General features: G+C 48.5%; 1 protein-coding gene across 1 annotated transcript in view; it reads left to right on the top strand.

Moving 5' to 3' along the window:
• Window positions 1-22,686, top strand: part of SFXN5 (sideroflexin 5) — a gene marked incomplete at its 3' end in the record, with an annotated part of 68,949 nt that overhangs the window by 41,058 nt on the left and 5,205 nt on the right. The window contains exons 7-10 of the mRNA XM_080613220.1: window positions 3,634-3,687; window positions 5,092-5,148; window positions 5,979-6,044; window positions 20,512-20,602. Of these exons, the coding sequence (XP_080469346.1) occupies window positions 3,634-3,687; window positions 5,092-5,148; window positions 5,979-6,044; window positions 20,512-20,602 (268 nt within the window). The remainder of the gene's footprint in view (window positions 1-3,633; window positions 3,688-5,091; window positions 5,149-5,978; window positions 6,045-20,511; window positions 20,603-22,686) is intronic.

The raw sequence follows: 22,686 nt of genomic DNA, 5'->3' as shown, positions 1-22,686 counted from the left end.
ACTTGTTCTTGGGGGATGTGTAAGCATTTGGGTGCTCGCGGTAGCGAGAGCCAGAAGGGAGATAATTCTGCCTGTCTACTGAAACCTCAGCTCGTCTTTGGGAATGGGAATCATTCATTAATCCCTTTTATGAACGGGGAAACTGAGGCATGGAGTTTTGCCTTAAATTGCTCAATGTTGACACCAGAAGGTCCTCAGAGCCACCAGTTCTTGGCTCAGCTTCTTCAATCACGTGTATTAAAATGGTCGGAGGAGCAAAATCTGCTCAATTTGACCTCCTGCACTCACTGGACTGTGGCATAGTCCTTGCTTAAAGGTGACAATCAGTGCGGACCAGTGATAGCGGGGTTGTCAGCACCTAAAAGCAGAACCCGTCACATCCATTACTCTGTTGTGGTGGGGAAAGGGCTTGGTGGGCACTTTGTATGGGGCATCTTCAAAGAAAAGGTTAAACAAAAATGAGTTAACGCTCAAGCTGACAATGAAATCGGCCCCAATCCAGAGCTGTCAGAGGAGCTGCGAGCTGTCAGATGAGCCCAATTTCACTCGCTGTAAAGGATAAACTGGAACCTCTTGTCATTTACAAAGAGGAGGAGAAAAAAAAAAACCCCATACCCAAACGTTTCAAATGTTAAAATTAAAATGTAACATTTATGCCAATCGATCTGTGAAATTTAGTGACAAAATTGGCAGCCTGCTCTAGCATAAAAACAGTTTGAGTCTTGCATTTCACATAGGGGGATGGGATTTCCTCAAGAGAGACTCAACGTGCCTGCGGTGAGCTCTGGCTGTGTGAGTGTGGCTGTCCTCACCTCCGGCGTGACCGTCCCAGGGTTTGAGGGTCACTTAAACACCCGGCATAGATGGGATCAGAGACTGTATTACCAGGTTTAGTGCCTCTCAGTCAATCCATGATGCTGCCGCTACACATCTTGATTTGGGTTTTTTTCCTCCCCCTATAGCTAATGCAAACTAATTCAGTTTGGTTTAGCTCATTGTGAAAGAGATTAAGGTCTTGCTGAAGATAATCGTTTCTTTTCTGGCCAAAGCAGCTACTCCCCTGACACATCAAATCTTGTGGCTCTTTATCCTTCCCCTGAGTTGCAATCATCTGCTTTTCGTTTTAGCTTCCATCCTTTCCATGCTCAAGCTCATGGCTCCATCATGGAATCAGTTGCAGAGTGAGGACAGCATGGGGGATAGGTCAGTGTAGGAAGAGTCTGTGTTTGCCCACTGAGATTTCAGCCCAAGAGGGAGCAAATCCATCCCTTCCCATTACAGAACCAGAGACTGGTTTGGGTTGGAAAGTCCTTTAAAGCACATCCAGTTCCACTCCTCTGCCATGGATAGGGACACCTTCCACTAGAGCAGCTTGCTCCAAGCCCCTGTGTCCAACCTGGCCTTGAGCTCTTCCAGGGATCATCTCCCTTTGCTGTAGGGGTAAGATGTGCAGGGCAGCTGCTGGGTTGTGGGCTTTCCTCTGGGTGTGGGTTTCATCCCAGGGATGGAAGGCTTTAAGGAGGAAGATTTATCTGCATGTAGGGAATTCAGCCTAAGATGGGCAGTGAAGATGGAGCAGAAGCCGTGCTGCTGTTCCCAGCTGCCACCCACTGCTTTAAGCACCTTGTTTTCCCCAACCATTAAAAATGGAGGGGTCTTGTTGAGGTTTCAAAGTCCATAGAGAAGACCTGGGTGTTAATATGGGGATGCAGACAACTCTTGCTAACACACAGAGCAGGACTTGGGCCTTGCAAGAGGAAACTTCATAACACAAACAGAGCCCACAGATGCCCAAGCAGTGGCTTTAGCCCCGTCTTTGGTGCCACGAAAGCCCCTTCACACCTGATAGGCAATTAAACGTTATAGCTGGTACTTTTCTAAGTGTTTAGAAGCTTTTTGCCTATTTTGTTTTCCTTCTTAGTTATTTTTTCCCCCTGACAGTAATTAAAAGTGAAATTGTACATTTCTTGACAGACTCTTGCACATATGGAGAGTTTGCATTTAAACGTGCCTCTTTCAGTCATACACATTTTGGGTGCTCTTCTTTATTTATTTATTTTCCTCTTCTATTTCCCTCGGCGCTCAGCTTCAGCTGACAATGCAAGTGCCTGCCTGGAGTCTTCCCTTTCTCCTCCAGAGCCTCATTAGCCCGGTGGCTTCAGAGCTAGAAGCCAGTCCTTGAGCGAGGAAGTTCATCGCCTCTTGAATTCATTTGGCTAAGCCCGGCGCTGGAGTAATTAATGACGAGAGCCCCATATTGAATGGAAGTGGTAAATTAGTGTAACTTGCACGGGTTGGCGCTCAGCCAGCGTATGAAGTAGCTGTAACTTCACGAGAGGCTGTAGGAGGAAAAGCTGGAGGAGGAGGAGGAGAAGGGAACGAAGATGGAAATGAAATCAGGCCTCCCAACCCTATTACCCTTTTGTTTGTTGTTATTTCTCTCTTCTGTCCTTAAGCGTAGAGGTTGCCTCCTCTTCAACTGATGCTGCTGCAGATGTGGGGAGATGGCGTTAGCTTATCCCTCCTTGCAGCAGGCTCTCAGTGCTCCAAACAGGGATGTTTGTTCTCTTCTTAGGAATACACTTAAAGAAAATGGTACAAAAGACAGTTTGAGAGTGGGAATGAACTCACAGCCTTCTTGTCCAGATGCCTCGGGGATGTTTTAGTGCACATCAGTGTCCTGAGAATAAATGTGTTTGGAATTAGAAGGAGTTAGCTGTTCAGCCTTTATACTCATAACAAAGAGCAGAGATGATTTTGCAACAAGAAGGATGTCTTCTTCAGAAACTATCAAACATCCTGCTCATTGCAGTGGGGTTGGATTAGGTGACCTTTGAAGGTCCCTTCCAACCCAAACCATTCTATGAGCTCATGTGCAGGAGGAGAGGAAATGACAATGATGTTAGGAAGTATCTCTCACCTTACATGTTTCTTGGGGTTGGACTAGATCACCTTTGAGGGTCTCTTCCAACCCAAACTATTCTGTGGTTCTTCCCCAAGAACTCATCCTCCTGTGAGTTTATTGGGGTTTTTTGTTGGAAGTCTTCATGCTTTGCGTCCTTTTCCTCTTATTCAGTTTCTTCTGTTGAGTACAACACATCCATAATTCTCTCTTAAAACAAAATCCAGTATCCCAGACAGGACCCCATGTGCTTCCAGGTGTCACTCCTGTCTTCAGATGTTCCAATCCGATTCCAGTCTTGTGCTTGAAAGAGCAAATGTGCCAAAGGAAAATAAGAACGACCCCGCTTTTGCTGCCAATAGCAACAACTTTGAACTCTTGCATTCAAGCAGTGTTGAAGCTCTCCTCCAGAAACTCCTGGATTAAAGAAGTTATTACATTTTAATGAATTAATCTTTGGGCATTATCTGCTGCCAGACTCTTTCCAGGGTGTGCTGCAAGCAACAAATAAGAAGCAAAGCTTTCATGGGCAGCTCCATTGCCCAGTTTCACCACTGGAAAGCTGAGAGACAACAGGCAGAAGGGAAGTTCAATAACTATAATGAAATAAAGCCATAATGAAGGTCATTTATTCAAGACATCAGAAATAAGCTTGCTGTTTGCTTGCCAAGAAAAGCATCAAGGGCAAATCAACAATGCATTTACTAATGACCAAATCTCTTCTCTTGCAGGTTGTTGGTCTTCTCTTGCCCAACCAGACGCTGGCATCCACTGTGTTTTGGCAGGTAATGTCCGAATGGATGGAGAATGGGATGGAATGGAAAGAAGCAGTTGAATTTTGCCTAGATACATGTGGCTATTCTGCATTGCCAATGCTTTAGTTAGTGGGGAGATGATGTGGCTGGATATAATTAGGGAAAAGTTTGGTAGGTCTAGAAGAGACTATAAGCAAACTGTTGGGTCTGCTTTCCAGTTTATGCCATTGCAAGGGAGATGAAAAATACTCTGGAATCACAAAATCAGCTTTTTGGACCCATTTTGTATAGGTGTAAATCACAGGATCCCAGACTGGTTTGGGTTGGAAGGGACCTTAAAGCTCATCCAGCTCCAACCCCTACCACAGGAAGGGACACCTCGCGCTAGAGCAGGTTGCTCCAAGCCCCATCCAGCCTGGCCTGGCTGCCTGTGTGGAAGGAGCTGTGGGTGTTATTTCCCATTAAAATTCTGGGAATTAAGAGTAAGAGGGGGAAGCATGCACGTGAATGAGTTACATCCATAGTAAACACGCCAGTGAAGTATCATTTCAGCAGTAACTGAAATGAAGGAACAAGTTCTTTTCAGGCTTATTTTTAGTTGTGAATGTCTTTTTATTGTCTACAGTGTAAGTGATGATAGAGAATTATGCAGTTAAGAAATACCAAAGCAGAATGGGATCTGCTTAGTATGTTAGAAAGACTGCAGGACCAAGAATATGTTGGTACGTGCCAGTAACTTGTGGTTTGGTGTGTTTAGCTGTAACTTGTGCCGTGGGGCATCACCTGCTGTGGGAGTAGGATGGTGGCTGGAGACATCTACACTCATTCATGTTTATGAAGGCAACTTGCCTCCCCTGCTTTTAGAATGCCAGAATCCCAGCCTGGTTTGGGTTGAAGTGACCTTAAAGCTCATCCAGTTCCAGCCCTTCCACTGGAGCAGCTTGCTCCAAGCCCCTGTGTCCAGCCTGGCCTTGAACACTGCCAGGGATGGGGCAGCCACAGCTTCTCTGGGCACCCTGTGAAGGGTGGAACTGGATGAGCTTGAAGGTCCCTTCCAACCCAAACCAGTCTGTGATTCTATGTATTGACTGCTAGGCTTAATGCTACCTCTTAACAACGGTATGGATTTGGTGCTGATGAAAACAAAGACCAACTGAGACGTGTTGAGGTAGACTGGGCCAGGAGAAGAGCTGTTTGTCAAGCAAACAGGGAAGCAGAGCTGCCCTCAGGTCTATGAATGCCTTGGGCTTTCTGTCCCTCCCTTTGAGGGGCACTAAATCAGATGTAGGTTATACAGGGGCCTCTACAAAGAGATGGCAAATTGTGAGCAGGCCCAAGGAGACAGTTTCCCATTGACATTCCCACCTTTAATAGATATTTTTCACTTTATTGGTGTGAAGTTATGTTTATGCCTGTCTCCTGTTTCCTCCTCAGTGGTTGAATCAGAGCCACAATGCCTGCGTCAACTATGCAAACCGCAACGCGACAAAGGTGAGGAGACCCAATGTCTGTGCTGTGCGTGGTGTGTTAGCTCTGGTTTAACACAGAAACAGGAGTCTTGTCTCTCCGCTGTTAATAGATGCTCTGGAGTTAACACAGTGATGGATTTATAGATTGGCCATTCTCCTGTATAGGCTTCCATGTCAAACCTCAGCTGTAAATGGTATGGGGATCCCCAAATCACTCAAAGCACATCAGTAACACTAAACGGCTTTGAGCTGAACCAGTATCTAGTTCTAACTGGTGTGAAATGGTTGCATTTGATACGGAAATGGGCACAAAGCAAAGTGATATCTGGGGTTCTGGGTAGCAAAAGACAGCTCCTTGATCACCCTGGTGTCTCCTGAGGACTTTATATGTGCTAGCAGCAGTGGTGCTGGGAAGTGGTGGGGCTGTTCCTCCTCTCTCCCATTGCTTTATCATTCGTTACAAGCTCAAGACAGGAAGCTGAGCTGGATAACATTTCAACCACGCTATTTCATGTGAAGAGTTTGGGGCTCATCACTAGTGTATAAGAATAACTCATTTTGTGCCATTTGCTGAATTCCATTCGCATCCTTCCTTTGAGCTCCAATTAATATTATCATTTTCTGATGCCAATTAATTTTCCAGTCCCTTTAACCTTGCTCACGAGGCTCCAATTTGCCTTTCTTTTGCCGCTGCTACATGACAGCCCATGTGTCACGGAACAATATGACAGAGATGAAACCTGTCTCTGCTTTCAAACAAACACAATGAAAACAGCCCCCAAAAAGCAGAGCTGCAGTTTAATAACCAGGAGTTTGTTTAGTGACAATATGTTTTGTTTTCTCTTTCCAAAGCCTTCTCCGACGTCCAAGTTCATCCAGGGCTACTTGGGAGCTGTCATAAGTGCTGTCTCGATAGCAGTGGGTAACGCTTTGTATCTCTATATTTCACTACTAACTGCTCCCTCACAGTGGTTTTGAAGATGTTTGTTTGAATTGCCAAGCATGTTTGTCTTGTAATTGGCAGAATCCGGTCTATATAACCGGAAAATACCATTGCTGTGAGGTGGGTCTCTCCATGCGTGCTCCAGCTTCCCAACAGAAGGAGATTTCTACTGGTGATGGCTTCCTGCACTGTGATGCTGGATGAACTCGGATCATCTAGTTGTGCATTAACTGGGGGGGAATTAGCCTGGTCCAAGCTCAAAGAGGGACTTTAGCATGCTGAACAAAGGCAGGCTTTGAGAGATGTCCTTCGGGTGGGTCACCGCCTTGCATTGAAAGAACCAAAGCACTCCAAATGACCTGCGGATGAGTGTTCAAGCTGGAAATGGTGGGTTTGGGTCATAGCTGAAGTAGTCTCTAAGAGAGGAACTTTAAACAATGCTAAACCCATGGTCTCGTGGTGCACTTAACAGGCTTCTAATACTCAGGTTCCCCAGAAGCATGAGTGGACATCTGTAGCAGGGTCAGTAATTCCTGAGGAGGCAGGTATATTTCTCAGGAGCAACTTATGGAAGTTCTTCCTTACGCTGGGTTTTCAAATAAGCCCTGAACTGGATGGTTGTACCTTTCCTGCTGGGACATTAAAGATCCCACAGCATTTGTAGTTGTTTTCCTCTGGCCAAGACTTTCTGCCTTCATCTCAAGCCACAGACATCCTTTTCCAGGCGTTTTTTCTGCAGCAGACTTTGCTATGGGAAGAGGTCAGCCCTCAGGGGACTGACTCAGTGGATGGTAGTGGTAGGACAAGGGGGAATGGGTTCAAACTTAAACAGAGGAGATTTAGGTTGGATATAAAGCTCTTCCCTGTGAGGGTGCTGAGGCGCTGGCCCAGGGTGCCCAGAGAAGCTGTGGCTGCCCCATCCCTGGCAGTGTTCAAGGCCAGGTTGGACACAGGGGCTTGGAGCAAGCTGCTCCAGTGGAAGGGGTCCCTGCCCGTGGCAGGGGTTGGAGCTGGAGGAGCTTTAAGGTCCCTTCCAACCCGAACCATTCTATGGTGATTCTGTGGTTCTCAGCCTGCTCACCGTGCTGTTTGTACCCAGGTTCCCCAATTCACGTTCAGGAAGATGCTACATGGGCTTTACAAGGTAAAATGTCTATCTAGAGCAGACCGGGGATCACTAAGGGAACTATGGAAGCAGGAGCTTCTTGCAGTGAGTGGTTTGGCACATCATGGCCACAGCGGACAGCAGGAAGTCTGCGGAAGGCTTATCTCTGTTCTTGTGCAGACAGCTTTGCAAAGGGCATGGAGCTGGTGAAGCACCCTGAGGTTTTGAGTGGAAACTGTCCGTCTATTGGATGCACATCTCCTTGACAGTTGTCCATCCCCTGGCTTGGTACACTCACTGGTTGCTGTGCTGCTCCCTTTTATCACCTGTATTACCCCTTCACTGCAGAACAGAGCAGCCTTGTGTTGGTGTGAGCTCCCACCCTTCATAACCCCATGAAGATGTGTCCACACCAGCTCCAGCTTCCACGGCTAAAGTACTATGTGAGGCCCCATCTCACCCACCTCAACCCTCTGTCCACTCTTCCTGGTGTAGCATAGGAAAGCCTTCTCAGTCCTTAGCTCAGGTATTTCCACCTTGTGAATCAGTAAAGCAAAGCTCTTCAGCTTGATGTGCTGCTGCTGCTTACACCCTGCCTTCCAACCCCCAGTGCAGCTGCAGCAGAGGGCTGATGTCTGCTTCCACGTTGTTGGCATTAATGCTCCTCTCCATTTTGGCAACAGGGGCAGATAGAGGGCAGGACACATGAAGAAGTAATGTTGGGAGAGGTTTGTCACCCCGAGAAGCTGACAGGCTTTGGTAAGGAAACCATTTGGGCAGTGCGAGGTGATGTCCGTCTTGGGACAGTTGATGTGGGTCTTGGAAAGCTCTGGTTCCTCCTAGGCTGGCTGCAAAGGAGCTGAAGCAGAGATAGGTTCATAGTGCAGAAGTGTCACCATCAGTGGTACTGTGAGAAACACTTCTTCTCTGAAGCAGTGTGAAAAGCTACACCAAGGCACCTGGGCACCCTGATGTAGCTGAAGATGTCCCTGCTCATTGCAGGGGGTTGGATTAGATGAGCTTTGAAGGTTCCCTTCAACCCAAACCATTCTATGACTTGTAGATCAAGGTAATTACAGCAAAGCAGCAGTGACCTGCTGTTACTGCAGGGTGGCTGTCACCACTGGTGGCTTGTAGGTGGCTTGCAGTCTTCTGATAGTAGATCAGCTCTTTGTCCCGTGATAGTTTATATCTCCATTAGTTGTACTGTCTCCTCCCTGGTGGTGAAGGAGATGCTGGTCTGTACAGAACAATGAACTTGGAGTAAGCATAGAAGTGATGCTGGGATTTACCTGTCCTCCTCATTTGTAGGTGCATCTCCAGCAGGAGCCCCAGGGCCTGGTTACCTTGCACACCTTGGCTGTCCATCACTGGAGAGCTTTTAAAGCACTCCAAGGAAAGGTATTCTGTACAACAGGATTCCAGGCTTGTGCAAGAGGAAACCTTCCTTGGGTGGTGTGGATCCCAGAAGGAGTTTCTACCTTCCTGTTCCAGTGCTACAATGGCCCCACCAGACTGGGCTTCCACTGAGATGCCCTTGGCACGTAATAGCAGTGTTCTGTAGCTGTGGTGCTCTGAGGGTCAGAGTGTTGTTAAGGGGAGGCAGGAGCTTTCTGTAGATCCATTGATGTAGTTGAGAGAGTGAGGAGCCTTCATGGATTCTTCCTGCTTCCTGCTGTAGGGATGGAGGTCTTCTTCCAAGTGAAGCATGTAGGGTGCAAAAATGAGATGTACAACTGATGTCCCTGTAGTATGTCCCCATAGCCGAGCTGTTGGGGACACAACTATGTGTGTTACAGCTTCGTGTCCTGATAATCCATCACAGCACTTCCTGCCTGCTCCATTCCCAATGCAGAGCAGCCTGGAGAAAATCCTGCAGAGCAGGGAGTGATTTCTATATTGTAAATACCTGGATTAAGATCCAGCATCTCCTCGAGTGCTTTGTTTTTTAAATGATGATGACAAATAACATCGAAACAGCCCCGGGGTTCATTATGTTGGGTTGGAAGGTCTCAGCTCTCATTAAGTGATCTCTGCTGTCAGTTAGCAACAAATCACCTCCCAGTGTGAGCCTATTAGGACCAGATGACCTGAAAACAAGTGCCACTGCCTCCAGTGGCCTGCTGAGACCTGCTATTAATTAAACTGAGCCCCTTCCACCTTTGCAGTTGGCAACAATGCGGGGAGAAGGCTCAGGAGTGACAGAGGGGTTGACTTGTGATACAGCTTCCCGTTGCCTTTGCCCTCCGTGGCTTTATCTAACAGAGAGGGACAAACAAATGACTTGCTCACACGTAGAGAAGAGCAGATTTTGGCTTTGGGCTTCTTGCAGTTACACTGAAAGTCTTGGAAAGCTTTGCAGGTAACCAGATTCTTTTCCCATGCTAGAGAGATGGAGGAATCGCTGTCGAAGAGAGGTGATGCTTCTCTCTTGGATCCAGTGCTGCACCTGGGATCCTGATTCACAGCCCTTCAGGATGAGGTTTTGGAGGAATCAATGCTCTTTTTTCCAATGGTTTTCAATATTTCAATATTTTTCCCCAATATTATCCCTCACTACAGAAGAGACATTGAGGGGCTGGAGCAGGGCCAGAGAAGGGCACTGGAGCTGGTGCAGGGCCTGGAGCCCAAGTGTGATGGGGAAGGGCTGAGGGACCTGGGGGGTTCAGTGTTGAGAAGAGAAGGCTCAGGGGGGACCTGATGGCTCCCTACAAGTGCCTGAGAGGAGGATGGAGCCAGGAGGGGCTGGGCTCTGCTCCCAAGGAACAAGGGATGGGACAAGAGGAACCGGCCTCAAGCTGCACCAGGGCAGGTTTAGATGGAGCTGAGGAACAATTCCTGCCCCAGAGGGTGCTCAGGCATTGGAACAGGCTGCCCAGAGCAGGGCTGCAGGCACCGTCCCTGCAAGTGTTCACAACCCGTGGAGACGAGGCCTCAGTGCCATGGGTTAGTGGTGGCCTTGGCAGAGCTGGGAATGTTTGGACTGGATGAGCTTAAAGGACTTTTCCAGCCTAATTGATTCTATGACTCTATGAATATTCCTGTTCTTTCCCCCCACTCCCAACCCAATCCACAGCCTAGCTCCAGGCAAGGAAAGACGTGGCAGCTCCAGAATTTTCTCTCTCCTCCTGTGCAGTACTTGTGTCTAGCCCTCACATGAAGACAGGTTAGAAAAGGCATCAGAAGGGATAATGGTGGGACTGGATGTGGGGAACGAGGTGAAAAGATGGAGCTGTTCCATCTCGAACTCCTTACACCAGGTTGGATGGGGCTTGGAGCAAGCTGCTCTAGTGGGGGTGTCCCTGCCTGCGGCGGGGGGTTGGAACTGGATGAGCTTTAAGGTCTCTTCCAAGCCAAACCATTCTATGATTCTATGTCCTTGCTTGTGGCAGACGATATGTTTAGAGAAGTCTGATCACCGCTCCGTAACCTAGATTTCTCTTTCTCCTTCTGTGGTTGTAGCTTATTTTTAGCATATTCTCCATCCACCAACCTCCTTCCTGCCTTTTCTTTGGATTCCTCTCGTTTTACTGCTTTTCTGAGCAGTAATTGTTATTTTTTAATGTATTTTTTTCATGCAATTGAGTGGATTCCTGGAATTGGGCCCTCTTTGCTGATATCTGGCTGCTGTGCATGATGATGGATGAAGTGTAGTTAATATCAGGTGGTTTTCCTAAGCAAGGCAAACAAAGGCAGAGAGTGGTAAAAGGACATAAGAAAGATCAAGTGTCTTTGAGATGTTAGGGTTTGGGTTTTTTCCCCCAATATCCTAGCACCAGGAGTTATATTGATGGGAGGGATTGGAAACCCTTTCCAGCAGACGCGCAAAGACACGAACGTTCTAATTTGACCATGCTTTTAAAAGGATAAAAAAGCAACATAACCAAACCCAATCTCATTGTTAATAACTGGTTTGACATATGTTATAAACAGGTTTCTTAATTTCAGATCCAAACTCAATTTACTCCTGTGCTGCCGATCCCTTTTGCTTCTGACCCAGCTCTTTATAGACTCACAGACCGGTCTGGGTTGAAGGGACCTTAAAGCTCCTCCAGCTCCAACCCCTGCCACGGGCAGGGACCCCTTCCACTGGAGCAGCTTGCTCCAAGCCCCTGTGTCCAACCTGGCCTTGAACACTGCCAGGGATGGGGCAGCCACAGCTTCTCTGGGCACCCTGGGCCAGTGCCTCAGCACAGAGAAGATGCTATGTCAGTACTATGGGCTTAGACCATAACTTCAGTTTGAGAACAGAGAGGTTCTTGGGGCTGCAATTAAATGCATGCAAACTAAACCAGATCCAGACAAGGGCCATGAGCAGCTGCCCTCTGGTTTATGGGGGGTCACTGGTGCTGAGACCTGCAGGCTGGAGCCTGGTGGAGCCCATGGTGGAGAGTCGTTGGGTTTCTCTGTACGTTCTCCTAGAAGCATCTCACGGCAGTGGTGTTACTGCCATTGCTTTCTGTAGTCCTTGGATCAGAGCTTTGCACACCAGGTTTTTAATGTCCACCTGTGGTTCTGCCAAGCCCAGCTCCAAGTCTTGCTCCTTGTGATCCTGAAGACCCTGTGGAGACTCTCCAAGGGCTTCCTCTCTTCTGCCAGTATCATTTGGCCATGTTTGACATCTCCCAGTAAGCAGTCCATTGTCGCTCAGCGTGGTGCTCTGGTCATTAGCTCATTGTCCATCTGGTGACCACTGTGTGTACCCTGGAGGTGCCATATCCATCGGTACTGCTGGCATTATCCTCTTCAGTTGGCAGGATGGGCTCTAATTAGACCACAGCAAGCCTGGCAGTCATTCAGAGTGTGTTTTACATGTAGAGGTGTATACAACTTGACCAGGAATCCTCTTATTGTGACCACCAAGGCACGATGGCACTGAGCTTCCCCCTTGTGATAGGCCTTTGATTCCCCTGATGGAAGGAGAAGCAAAACCACGCGTGTGAGATCAGGCACCTCTGCAGTGGAGGGATGGTGAAGTTCACCCCAATTATAGAAGCTCCCTCCATCCCCTTGCCAATATACCAGGGTTTGTAGCTTCTAACCAGGCTTTTATTAAGTGCAACTTTGGGATTGATGGTCTTGTCAGTACAGAGGCAAACAAATACGTTGTTCTCACTTAGCAACCTGAGCTAAATTCTGACAAAAGTAGGTGTTTTGTCTTCTTTTGTACAAGAGAGAGATGTAATGACATGTAACCATGACTCCCCGCCACGCTCCGTGTTCGATATTGATTTATACACTTAAAATGCACCTGCTCCAGACTTGAATGTAACCTTGGGCTTAAAAAACTCAGGTGGTTAATGCCTTAATAACTGCGGTGCTATCAGCTACTAATGACTCACCCTGGAGTCACGGCTGGTCGAGGTGTGCCCGAGGGTGTTGGAAGCAGCTCTTGGACAGAGCCTCGGGTGCCATGGTTTAGTGTGAGGTGTCCCTGCCCATGGCAGGGGGGTTGGAACTGGATGATCTTAAGGTCCTTTCCAACCCGAACTATTCTAGGATTCTATCATTCTATGATTCACAGGCAGAGCCAGGCCTTTTCATTTTAAATGTGACCCCACGCTTCCTGACCCTGGACAAGGCAGTGGAGGAAGGGAGCTGATGCCAGTGTGGTTTGCTGATGCTCTGGCTTTGTTGTGTGGAGTGTGCACGGTGCTTTCACAGACTGTGAAAATATGTGGAGTTAGACTGGAGTGTGTGTAAACCCAAACCAGGTTAAAGCTCCAGAGAATCACAGAAACATAGAATTGAATGGTTTGGATTGAGAGGAGACTTAAAGCTCCTCCAGCTCCAACCCCTGCCACGGGCAGGGACCCCTTCCACTGGAGCAGCTTGCTCCAAGCCCCTGTGTCCAACCTGGCCTTGAACACTGCCAGGGATGGGGCAGCCACAGCTTCTCTGGGCACCCTGGGCCAGCGCCTCAGCACCCTCACAGGGAAGAGCTTCTGCCTAAGAGCTCATCTCAGTCTCCCCTCTGGCAGGTTAAAGCCATTCCCCTTGGCCTGTCCCTACAAGCCCTTGTCCCAAGCCCCTCTCCAGCTTTCCTGCAGCCCCTTTAGGCACTGGAGCTGCTCTTAGGTCTCCCCTTCAGGAGCCTTCTCTTGTCCAGGCTGCCCCAGCCCAGCTCTCTCAGCCTGGCTCCAGAGCAGAGCTGCTCCAGCCCTCGCAGCATCTTCAATTCACGCCTCTGATACAGGTGTCAGTCATCCTGGGGCAACTTTCTTCTGCACAGAAGCTCTGTAGATGTTATTTCCAAGAAAATGCAGCTTTTGGGGGAGTTCTGTGATTGCTGTAGGGCATCTGCAGAGCTTCTGAGTTCTTGAAGCGCTGTGATTTGTCTCAGAGGCTTTGGGTGGTATTCCCGCAGGGTTCACAGATGATCGGTCGTGCAGGATCTCAGCTGCGGTTGGAGCTGCCTGAGCACAGAGGTTACACACAGATGACAACTCCTAGATTGTAGCTGTATCGGAGAAAGGAAGTTGAGCGGGAGTCTCATCAGCAAAGCCCAGTGTGGGTCTGGGAGGTCAGCTCAAAGCTGAGGCTGCTCCTGGACAAACACACATGACATAAATGATGCTTTTAAGCCAGCTGGATTCCCCCCAGCCCAAAGAGTTTTCATTTTGCAGAGTCAAAACGTGCCTTGTCTTGAAAACATCCCTTATAACCCAAACCGCCCCCGCAACCACACAGGATTTCAGCAGAGATCTTGTTATTCGTCTCCTTCACCTGAGAGGTGAAGTCTGCTCAAGCCTAACGTTAGTGCTGTAAACCAATGTTCGTGTTGTAAGGGGTTGTGTCGCAGCCGGCTTTGGCAATGCCTCTGCTTGCATCCTGACAGCCACAGCTCAGTGACCTGGATCACTGATGCCACTGGGGACGTGGAGCTGCTGGAGCGAGGCCAGAGGAGGCCATGGAGATGCTGCGAGGGCTGGAGCAGCTCTGCTCTGGAGACAGGCTGAGAGAGCTGGGCTGGGGCAGCCTGGAGAAGAGAAGGCTCCTGAAGGGGAGACCTGAGAGCAGCTCCAGTGCCTAAAGGGGCTGCAGGAAAGCTGGAGAGGGGCTTGGGACAAGGGCCTGTAGGGCCAGGCCAAGGGGAATGGCTTGAACCTGCCCGAGGGGAGACTGAGCTGAGCTCTTAGGCAGAAGCTCTTCCCTGTGAGGGTGCTGAGGCGCTGGCACAGGGTGCCCAGAGAAGCTGTGGCTGCCCCATCCCTGGCAGTGTTCAAGGCCAGGTTGGACACAGGGGCTTGGAGCAAGCTGCTCCAGTGGAAGGGGTCCCTGCCCGTGGCAGGGGTTGGAACTGGAGGAGCTTTAAGCATCCTTCCAACACAAACCAGTCTGGGATTCTGTGATTAAAAAAACCTTGGGTGTATCCAACCGAAGCTGGAGGGAGAATCTTAAGAGCTTCTTTTAGATAAATTAGATTTGGGCTGGTTCATTACACTCACAAAATTAATGTGTAATGAAACCCCAGGATTTGATGTTTCCCCCACTCCCTGCTCAGGAAGGACAGGAGCTTGTTGGACCAATTGCTCAGTCACATCTGTGTCCAACCTGGAGCGGGGAGAGCATCCTCACAGCAACCCGCTCCGTTGGTACCACCAGCCAGGGGTTGTTGCTCCTTCCCCGCTCCCATTGCACACTTCCCTCGCACACACGCACCATTTTTCACTCTCCTCTCTAGGTGGAGGTGCCCCTGTGGATTTTTCTAATCCCAGCTCCTTCTTCCTGATAATTGTTTGTGAGCCGTGTGGAGCCGCGGCATTGACAGCCTGTGAATGTGGTGTGATGCCCGTAATCAGGTTGTGAGGCAGCACAGGAGGCCACCCACTGCCCTCAGCACTGTCGGCCACTTAGGGCAGTCAGGAAACACTTAGAAGCTTGGAGGCAGTCGGTGCAAAGTAGGGCGAGGGGTGGGAAGGGGATGGAGCACGGCTGGGCCCTGCCTCGGAGGTGAGCTGTCATAGGGAGACAGGAGGAGAATCAGAGGAGATCGGAGGAGCTGGTGATAAACTCGGGTTCGGTGCTTGGAGGTTTTAAATGAGGTGGTGCCTGCCTCTAGAATCTGGGTAGCTGTGCTTCCAGTGTCCAGTGCTCCCAGTATCCCAAGGGAGCCTATGAGAATGCTGAGAGGGTCTCGTCACTGGGAGCTGCAGTGATACAAGGACAAGGGGTGATGGGTTTAAAATTAAATAGGGAAGATTTAGGTTGGATATAAGGAAAAAGCTCTTCCCTGTGAGGGTGCTGAGGCGCTGGCCCAGGGTGCCCAGAGAAGCTGTGGCTGCCCCATCCCTGGCAGTGTTCAAGGCCAGGTTGGACACAGGGGCTTGGAGCAAGCTGCTCCAGTGGAAGGGGTCCCTGCCTGTGGCAGGGGTTGGAGCTGGAGGAGCTTTAAGGACCCATCCAACCCAAACCATTCAGTATTAACTCCCTCTTTTCCTGCTCATACCTCTCCTGCAATCTTGCTTCTTTTTCCACATTGCACCATTTTCTTCCATTGAAGCATCCAACTGTGGGGCTGCTGTGGTCATCCCTTCTTCAGTCATCTCAGGTGTCACTCAGGTTTCCTCTCTTTCTTTCTCTTGCTCCTCTCTAACTTCCTTCTCCATTCGGATTGTTAATGCTTTCCCTTCCCTTATACTCCTCCATTCTGTTCTCCTTGACTTGGTAGAGCTCCAGTTGGTAAACAGCCCAGTTTTCCATCTCTCTGCCTCCATCTTCACCCCTCAGCCCTAATGAATTGGTTTTTTTCCTTCCTTCTCCTAATGCTCTTTTCTTCACTTCAGCTGGATGGGACTCATCAGATCCAATTAGTGTTCTAATTCAGCAATCTGGTGATTTGAGGGCTGAAGGAGAAGCTTCTTTGGAACCAGTCCCTACTTCCAAGTTGGCTTTCTAGGTCCTTTGGAGCAGCCAACTCCAACTGCAGCGGTCAGGGATTGTCCCGATGCTGATGGAAGCTGGGAAAGCTGAATCCCTTAAATCAGTGGAGATCGCGCCAACGCAGTTAATGAAGCCTGTGACGGAGCTGCTCAGCAAGTCTAAGTGGTGTTTAGGTGGTGTCAAAGAATTCCAGCCTGGTTTGGGTTGGAAGGGACCTTAAAGCTCCTCCAGCTCCAACCCCTGCCACGGGCAGGGACCCCTTCCACTGGAGCAGCTTGCTCCAAGCCCCTGTGTCCAACCTGGCCTTGAACACTGCCAGGGATGGGGCAGCCACAGCTTCTCTGGGCACCCTGTGCCAGCGCCTCAGCACCCTCACAGGGAAGAGCTTCTGCCTAAGAGCTCATCTCAGTCTCCCCTCGGGCAGGTTCAAGCCATTCCCCTTGGCCTGGCCCTACAGGCCCTTGTCCCAAGCCCCTCTCCAGCTTTCCTGCAGCCCCTTTAGGCACTGGAGCTGCTCTCAGGTCTCCCCTTCAGGAGCCTTCTCTTGTCCAGGCTGCCCCAGCCCAGCTCTCTCAGCCTGGCTCCAGAGCAGAGCTGCTCCAGCCCTCGCAGCAGCTCTGTGGCCTGCTCCTGGTTCGTTCCAGCCAATGTCCCCTTCGCTTGCTGGACTCCAAATACTTCTTTATTTCATAACAAATCCCTCTCCAAATTAATTGAAAGAACTTCTTGAATTCCTGATGCATTTACTGCTCTAAAACTGGGTTAAGATGTGGAGGGATGAAGATGTAGGTGGTAAAGGTAGACCTTTATCAAATGGCTCGGTTGTTCCCAGCTTCAGGCATTGAAAACCATTTAATTGGCTTCAAAATAATCAGAAAGGAAAAACAAAAATAAAGCAGGGCTTATTTCAGAAATTCCTATGATTTAATATTCATGTCTTGGTGGATACTTTGAGTCAAGGAAGAAAAGAAAAGGAAGCAGAAACCTTGGCTCAAAATTTTGACAGTGTCTGGTTCGGTTTCAACATCACAAACTTTCCTTCTGCTGAGATCATGTTGTTGATGCTGGAAACAAAACCAGGAGGAAAATACACAGCAGGAATTCCTGGCACTTGAAGAAGAGGGATGGAGGAAGGACAGAGTGCTGCCAGAGGTGTAGTAGAGCCCTGAGTAAGGTTACTCTCCTGTTTTCAGTGTTCTGTCCCAGTTTTGTGTTGCGGGATGTTAGCAGCCCTTGTGGTGTGATGTATCCTGGTGTCCAGCTTCCCTTGCCTTGTTGGGATGCTCCATCAGCTGGATGGAGGAAGTGCTCTGGGAGAAGAAACCCCAAATAAATAGGCAATCTGGATTTGTCCCTTAGTCTGGATCACAGTGCAGGAACATCCCAAACCTGGACTGAGCTGAAACCACTGGTCTTGGCTGAGTTGAGACATGACCAGCATAGGTGTCTTCACCTGAGCTGCATTCCTGGCCTCCTTTGATAGTCAGCAGGGATAAATGGGCACTTTTGGGGACATTTTACGTGAGCACCCATAAATGTCCATCTTGGAGGAGAATAAAAACCCTCAAAAAGGCTCATTTCTCTGCATGGGGCTGCAAAGGAAGTCTGTAGGATGAGAGGAAGCAGCCTTAAGTTCTGCCAGGGAATGTTTAGATTGGATATTAGGAAAAACTTCTGCACAGAAAGGGTTGTCAGGCATTGGAGCAGGCTGCCCAGGGCGATGGTGGAGTCACCATCCCTGGAGGTGTTTAGAAGATGTGTACACGCGGTACTTAGGGACATGGTTTAGTGGTGGCTTTGGCAGTCATGGGCTCAATGATCACAATGGTCTTTTCCAACCTAAACAATTCCATGATTCTGAGTTTCTCCGACGTTGGGTGTGATGAATCCCACCTGCCTCTCTGTTACGTGTCTCTACCAGTGTGGTAGATCCCAGCTCTGTGACTCAGGCTGTAGGCAGGGTGATGATAATAATACTCCTGTGGTTGTTTTCTTAGGGATGAATTTGCCTCTATAATGAGTGTTGTTTGGCCAGCCTTTGGGAATGAAACTCATGAAGCTGTCCTTGATGGCCCTTTCGCTTATGGTGCTCTGAAGTGGAGGAGAACCTGCTCATTGTTGGATGCTCCCCTTGACCTGTTTACCCTCATCCCGCGTTGTGACCTGTGGGAAAGAGTTCACAGATTGGTTCAAGCCATTTCCAAACTGTAAAAAACAAACCTTCATTAGCTCCCTAAATCTGCTCCTTGTGTTGGGAATTTGGGAGATTGGATTGAAACCTACAGCAACGTTTAATTTCATATTCACAGCGGGGTGGTTGCTGTAAGTGGAGGAGCCAGTTCATCTGCAGCACCAAATTGAATCTGAAAGTAAAATGCTTTTATTACCACTCTCCTCACAGCGGGGTCTCTCCCAGGCTCATCTTTGCTGTTGCAGAAGCTGCTGCTCTTCCACTTCATGGTCAAATCCTTCCATTAAACCTACAAGCCGAGGCTGCAAACCCAACAATATTTGTCATCTGCACATTTGGCTATAAATACCCAAATCCATGGGGCAGTACCAGCAAAGCCAGGCTTATGGTTGTCTTACCTTTAATCTTAAAGTCACCATTTTAGAGTGCTTTGTAGTTTCTGGAAGCATTCAGATTTTGCAAATATGCATCCCAGCACTTGGAAAATGTACAAAGAAATACTAGAAATCAGTCATTTTTGAGGGGGAAGAAGATTAAGACAAAACCATCGTTGCCCAGCTTAAGAACCACCACTGTGGTTTCGCTTGGGCTCGGTCCTAGAGTCATAGTGGCCAAGGAGAGGAGGAAGGATCCTGCTTGGGGTCTTGGTGAAAGCCTCCTGGGGCTCTGGAAATGCTCCATGGGTTTTGCAAACCAGCATTCTGCTTATGCAGGGCTTACCCAGCAGTTATGCTTCTCAACATCATCCTCAGCCTCCAAAAAGACGAGATGCGCTGCGGGTGCATGTATAATGTAGCAGCCTGCAAAATATGTTCTCCCCTGCTTTCCTTTTCTTCTTTTTCCTTTCTTTTCCCTTTTTTTAAGACCCCAAATCACTATTTGTTGGCAGGTTTTTGGCTTTGGCTGATTTTTTTCGTAATTTTTTTGAATTTTTCTGCATTTTTGGCTGCAAACTGTCCCATTTTCAGCCTGAAGTAATCCGCACTTCGGGGCTGTTGGGATTTTGTTTGCGCATTTGGATGAGGAAGAGAAAATATTGTGAGGGAGAGTAATTTGAAGACATTAAAGTCATTCCCTGTGAAGAGGTGTGTTTAGTTAATAACCCCAGCTCTGCCTGCAACCAGTTTTGCTGGGAATTCTCTGACTATCACTACTATCCAACCACGCTGAGGCTGACGAGGCAACGACTCTCCTCCGTGCCGCTCCTATGAACATACGCAATGACTTAAATCCCTGCAAAGCTGTGGAGAGCTCTGCATTATTCAAGTGGTGGAGGAGGCAACAAGAAATGATCCATGGCTATAATAAACTGCCTGCTGGCTCTTTGTGTCTAGTAATAGCTCTTGTAGAGCCCAAGTGCATTGGAGTGAGGTGGTGTGGTTTGCACAGACCCTGGGAGGAGGAATGAGTTGTGTTGGGCAAGCCACCGCCTTTGGGCTTTGTCCTAGCTGGGTGAGGTCTTCCAGCCCCAGATATTTTGTGGTGGATGAGGAAAATGCCAGTAAACTGGGTAAAAATGCAGCTAGGGGCATTTCCTGGGGAGCTGAATGGTGTTACAGTGATTTCTAGCTCGTCTTTTAACTGGAAGGGGTTTAAATCCAACGGTTGGGTTCAACCCTTTATTTAAACCCAATGGTTGGGTTCAACCTTTCATTTAAGCCAAATGGCTGAATTCAACCCTTTATCTAAATCCAGCAGGTGGGTTAAACCCTTTATGTAATCCCAGTGGTTGGGTTGAACCCTTCCAATGGTTGAGTTCAACTCTTCATTTAAACCCAGCATTGGGTTCAACCCTTCATTTAAATCCAATGATTGAGTTCAACCCTTCATTTAAGCCCAACAGTTGGGTTCAATCCTTCCAATGGTTGAGTTCAATCCTTCATTTAAGCCCAGCAGTTGGGTTCAATCCTTCATTTAAGCCCAGCAGTTGGGTTCAATCCTTCATTTAAGCCCAACAGTTGGGTTCAATCCTTCATTTAAGCCCAACAGTTGGGTTCAATCCTTCATTTAAGCCCAACAGTTGGGTTCAATCCTTCCAATGGTTGAGTTCAATCCTTCATTTAAGCCCAACAGTTGAGTTGGACCCAGCACAATTAAACCCTGCAGTGTGTGGAGGGTTTAGTTCTCGTATGCTTCTGCATGGGGAGAGACCCCAATGTGTCCCCTTGAAGAGCTCTGCTGCTGTCTGCAAGCTGTGGCGTCTGCCCTGCTCCCTGTAGCTAAACGTTTCTGCTTCTCTGTTTTGTTTCTCTTCTGTTCAAAGGTGGGCCTTAATGTTCTGGTTCAGAGAGCAAACAAGTTTACCCCCGCCACTCGTCTCTTGATCCAGAGGTTTGTGCCATTCCCTGCTGTCGGTAAGAAAGGACACCTTTTCTCTATACTCAAAGTGCTGGCTGTAAACCTACTGGTAGCTAAAGGACACCTAACTCCATCCTTCCTGCTTTATGCCACCATAAAGTTGAGGTCCCTGAGTTGGTGCAGACAGCAACAGGATGGTGCAGAGCAGCATTTTGGCAGGAGAGTGATGCAAAGCTGCTGGTGGAGGCAGCTCATGAGGCTTTATCAAGCTGCACTTTCCACTCTCAAGCAGTTTACAAAATGATCGGTGTTGACTGGTCCTCGATCATCCAAATTCGAGAGGATTTAATCTGCAAGAGCTGGTTTGAATCATGTCAAATCAAACCTTGAAACAAGCAGTAGTGTTAGGGGTTTTTTTACAATACAAATGCAATGAAATGCTCCTCCTCTGAATATACAGATTTCTAAGAGCTGCTGATCAAAAAAAGACTGAAGCGTGTGAAGAATTAAGGCTGCTGCTGCCTTATTGCAGCACAAAATAAACCCTTCTGTGTTTTAGCAGCAAACTGCTCCATGTTGGAGGGAAGGGACGTGCTGGACTCATCCTTTGCTGAAGCCTGTAGTTAGAATGTTAGATTAGTTCAGGTTAGATATAAGGAAGAAGTTCTTTGCCGTGAGGCTGCTGGGACACTGGAACAGGTTGCCCAAAGAAGTGGTAAATGCTCCATCCCTGGCAGAGTTCAAGGCCAGGTTGGACAGAGCCTTGGAGGACAAGCTCCAGTGTGAGTTATTGTGGCTGTGAAGAAATCACCAGTGGAGCTGGAGTGATTTTTTAATGTATTTATCTATAAAGATGGTGCAAAAATGGTCCAAGCATGGAGGAAATCAGTGATCAGAGGGGTCTTGCTCCCTGTTGCAGGTCGCTTTTCAACTGTGTTAACGCAAAACTTCCCTTTAAGCTTTTTCCTTTGCAAGGGCCATATCCTCAGAGCTTCGCTTGAGGCTGCTGAGCCTCTTCACCTACCTGGTGCTCTCAGATTCTGTGGTCTTTTTACTCCTTTTATTACAGACAGCTGGTTGCTCTGTCTCTCCAGCCTTCAGTTCCTGCATTGCTGGGGTTTTTCCCCTTTTCTGCCAGAAAAACAGCCTCCTGCCCTGTCTGCAGAGAACGAGGTGATGGGGATTGTGGTCTGTGATTGCGCTCGATCTTGTTTCTGAGCTCTTTGCTTGCACATAGTGGATCTATGGATGTTATTATTGCTTTCCCAAAGCTTCCTTGGAATATCTCTTCAGAAGCTTTCAGCTTTCTTATGATTTCTATAACCAGAAGGGCACTAGAGGTGAGCACAAGACTGGGTTTGAGTCAGAGATGCACGTGGGAAGCCTTTGCCGCCGGGTTCGTCTATTTCCATTCCAAGGTGCAAGGAGAAAGAGATTTTGCTTGTGTCGGCATTGATTGAGGACCCGTAATTAATTTGTTTAGCCTGTAATTAATTCTCTGGTGCTTATTTTATTTGTGTACTCTCATGCTTCATTTTGTGCCAGGACATCAGGAATCCTCCCACTAATTGCTGCTGTGTGGTTTTGAAAGCTGCGAGTTACTGGTTTGCGGACCTGGACAAACTGTTTAATTAAGATGCATCTTCCCATTGCTTTTGACCCACCAGCTCCCTCCATAAGGGCAGAATCTCACTTTCTCTACATAAAAAAGCTGGTGTAAAGCTCTTGCTCCACAACCATTAAGCCCTGGTTCTTCCTTGCATCCCTCTCACTGGGCTGAGCTTGGTTGATAGAAGCTGGAGAATTGGAGGATAGCATCAAAGCTTTGTGGTCTCCATCTGGCTGGGTCAAGACAGGCTGAGAACATTGGGGCTGTTCAGCCTGGAGAAGAGAAGCTGCGTGGAGACCTCAGAGCAGCTTCCAGTGTCTGAAGGGGGCTACAAGGATGCTGGGGATGGACTCTTCATCAGGGACTGTAGTGATAGGACAAGGGGTAATGGGTTCAAACTTAAACAGGGGAAGTTCAGGTTAGATGTAAGGAAGAAGCTCTTCCCTGTGAGGGTGCTGAGGCGCTGGCCCAGGGTGCCCAGAGAAGCTGTGGCTGCCCCATCCCTGGCAGTGTTCAAGGCCAGGTTGGACA

Source organism: Psittacula echo (assembly GCF_963264785.1).
Source record: "Psittacula echo genome assembly, chromosome: 1".
NCBI classification, from domain to species: Eukaryota; Metazoa; Chordata; class Aves; order Psittaciformes; family Psittacidae; genus Psittacula; species Psittacula echo.
This window is presented reverse-complemented; position numbering and strand designations above follow the sequence as displayed.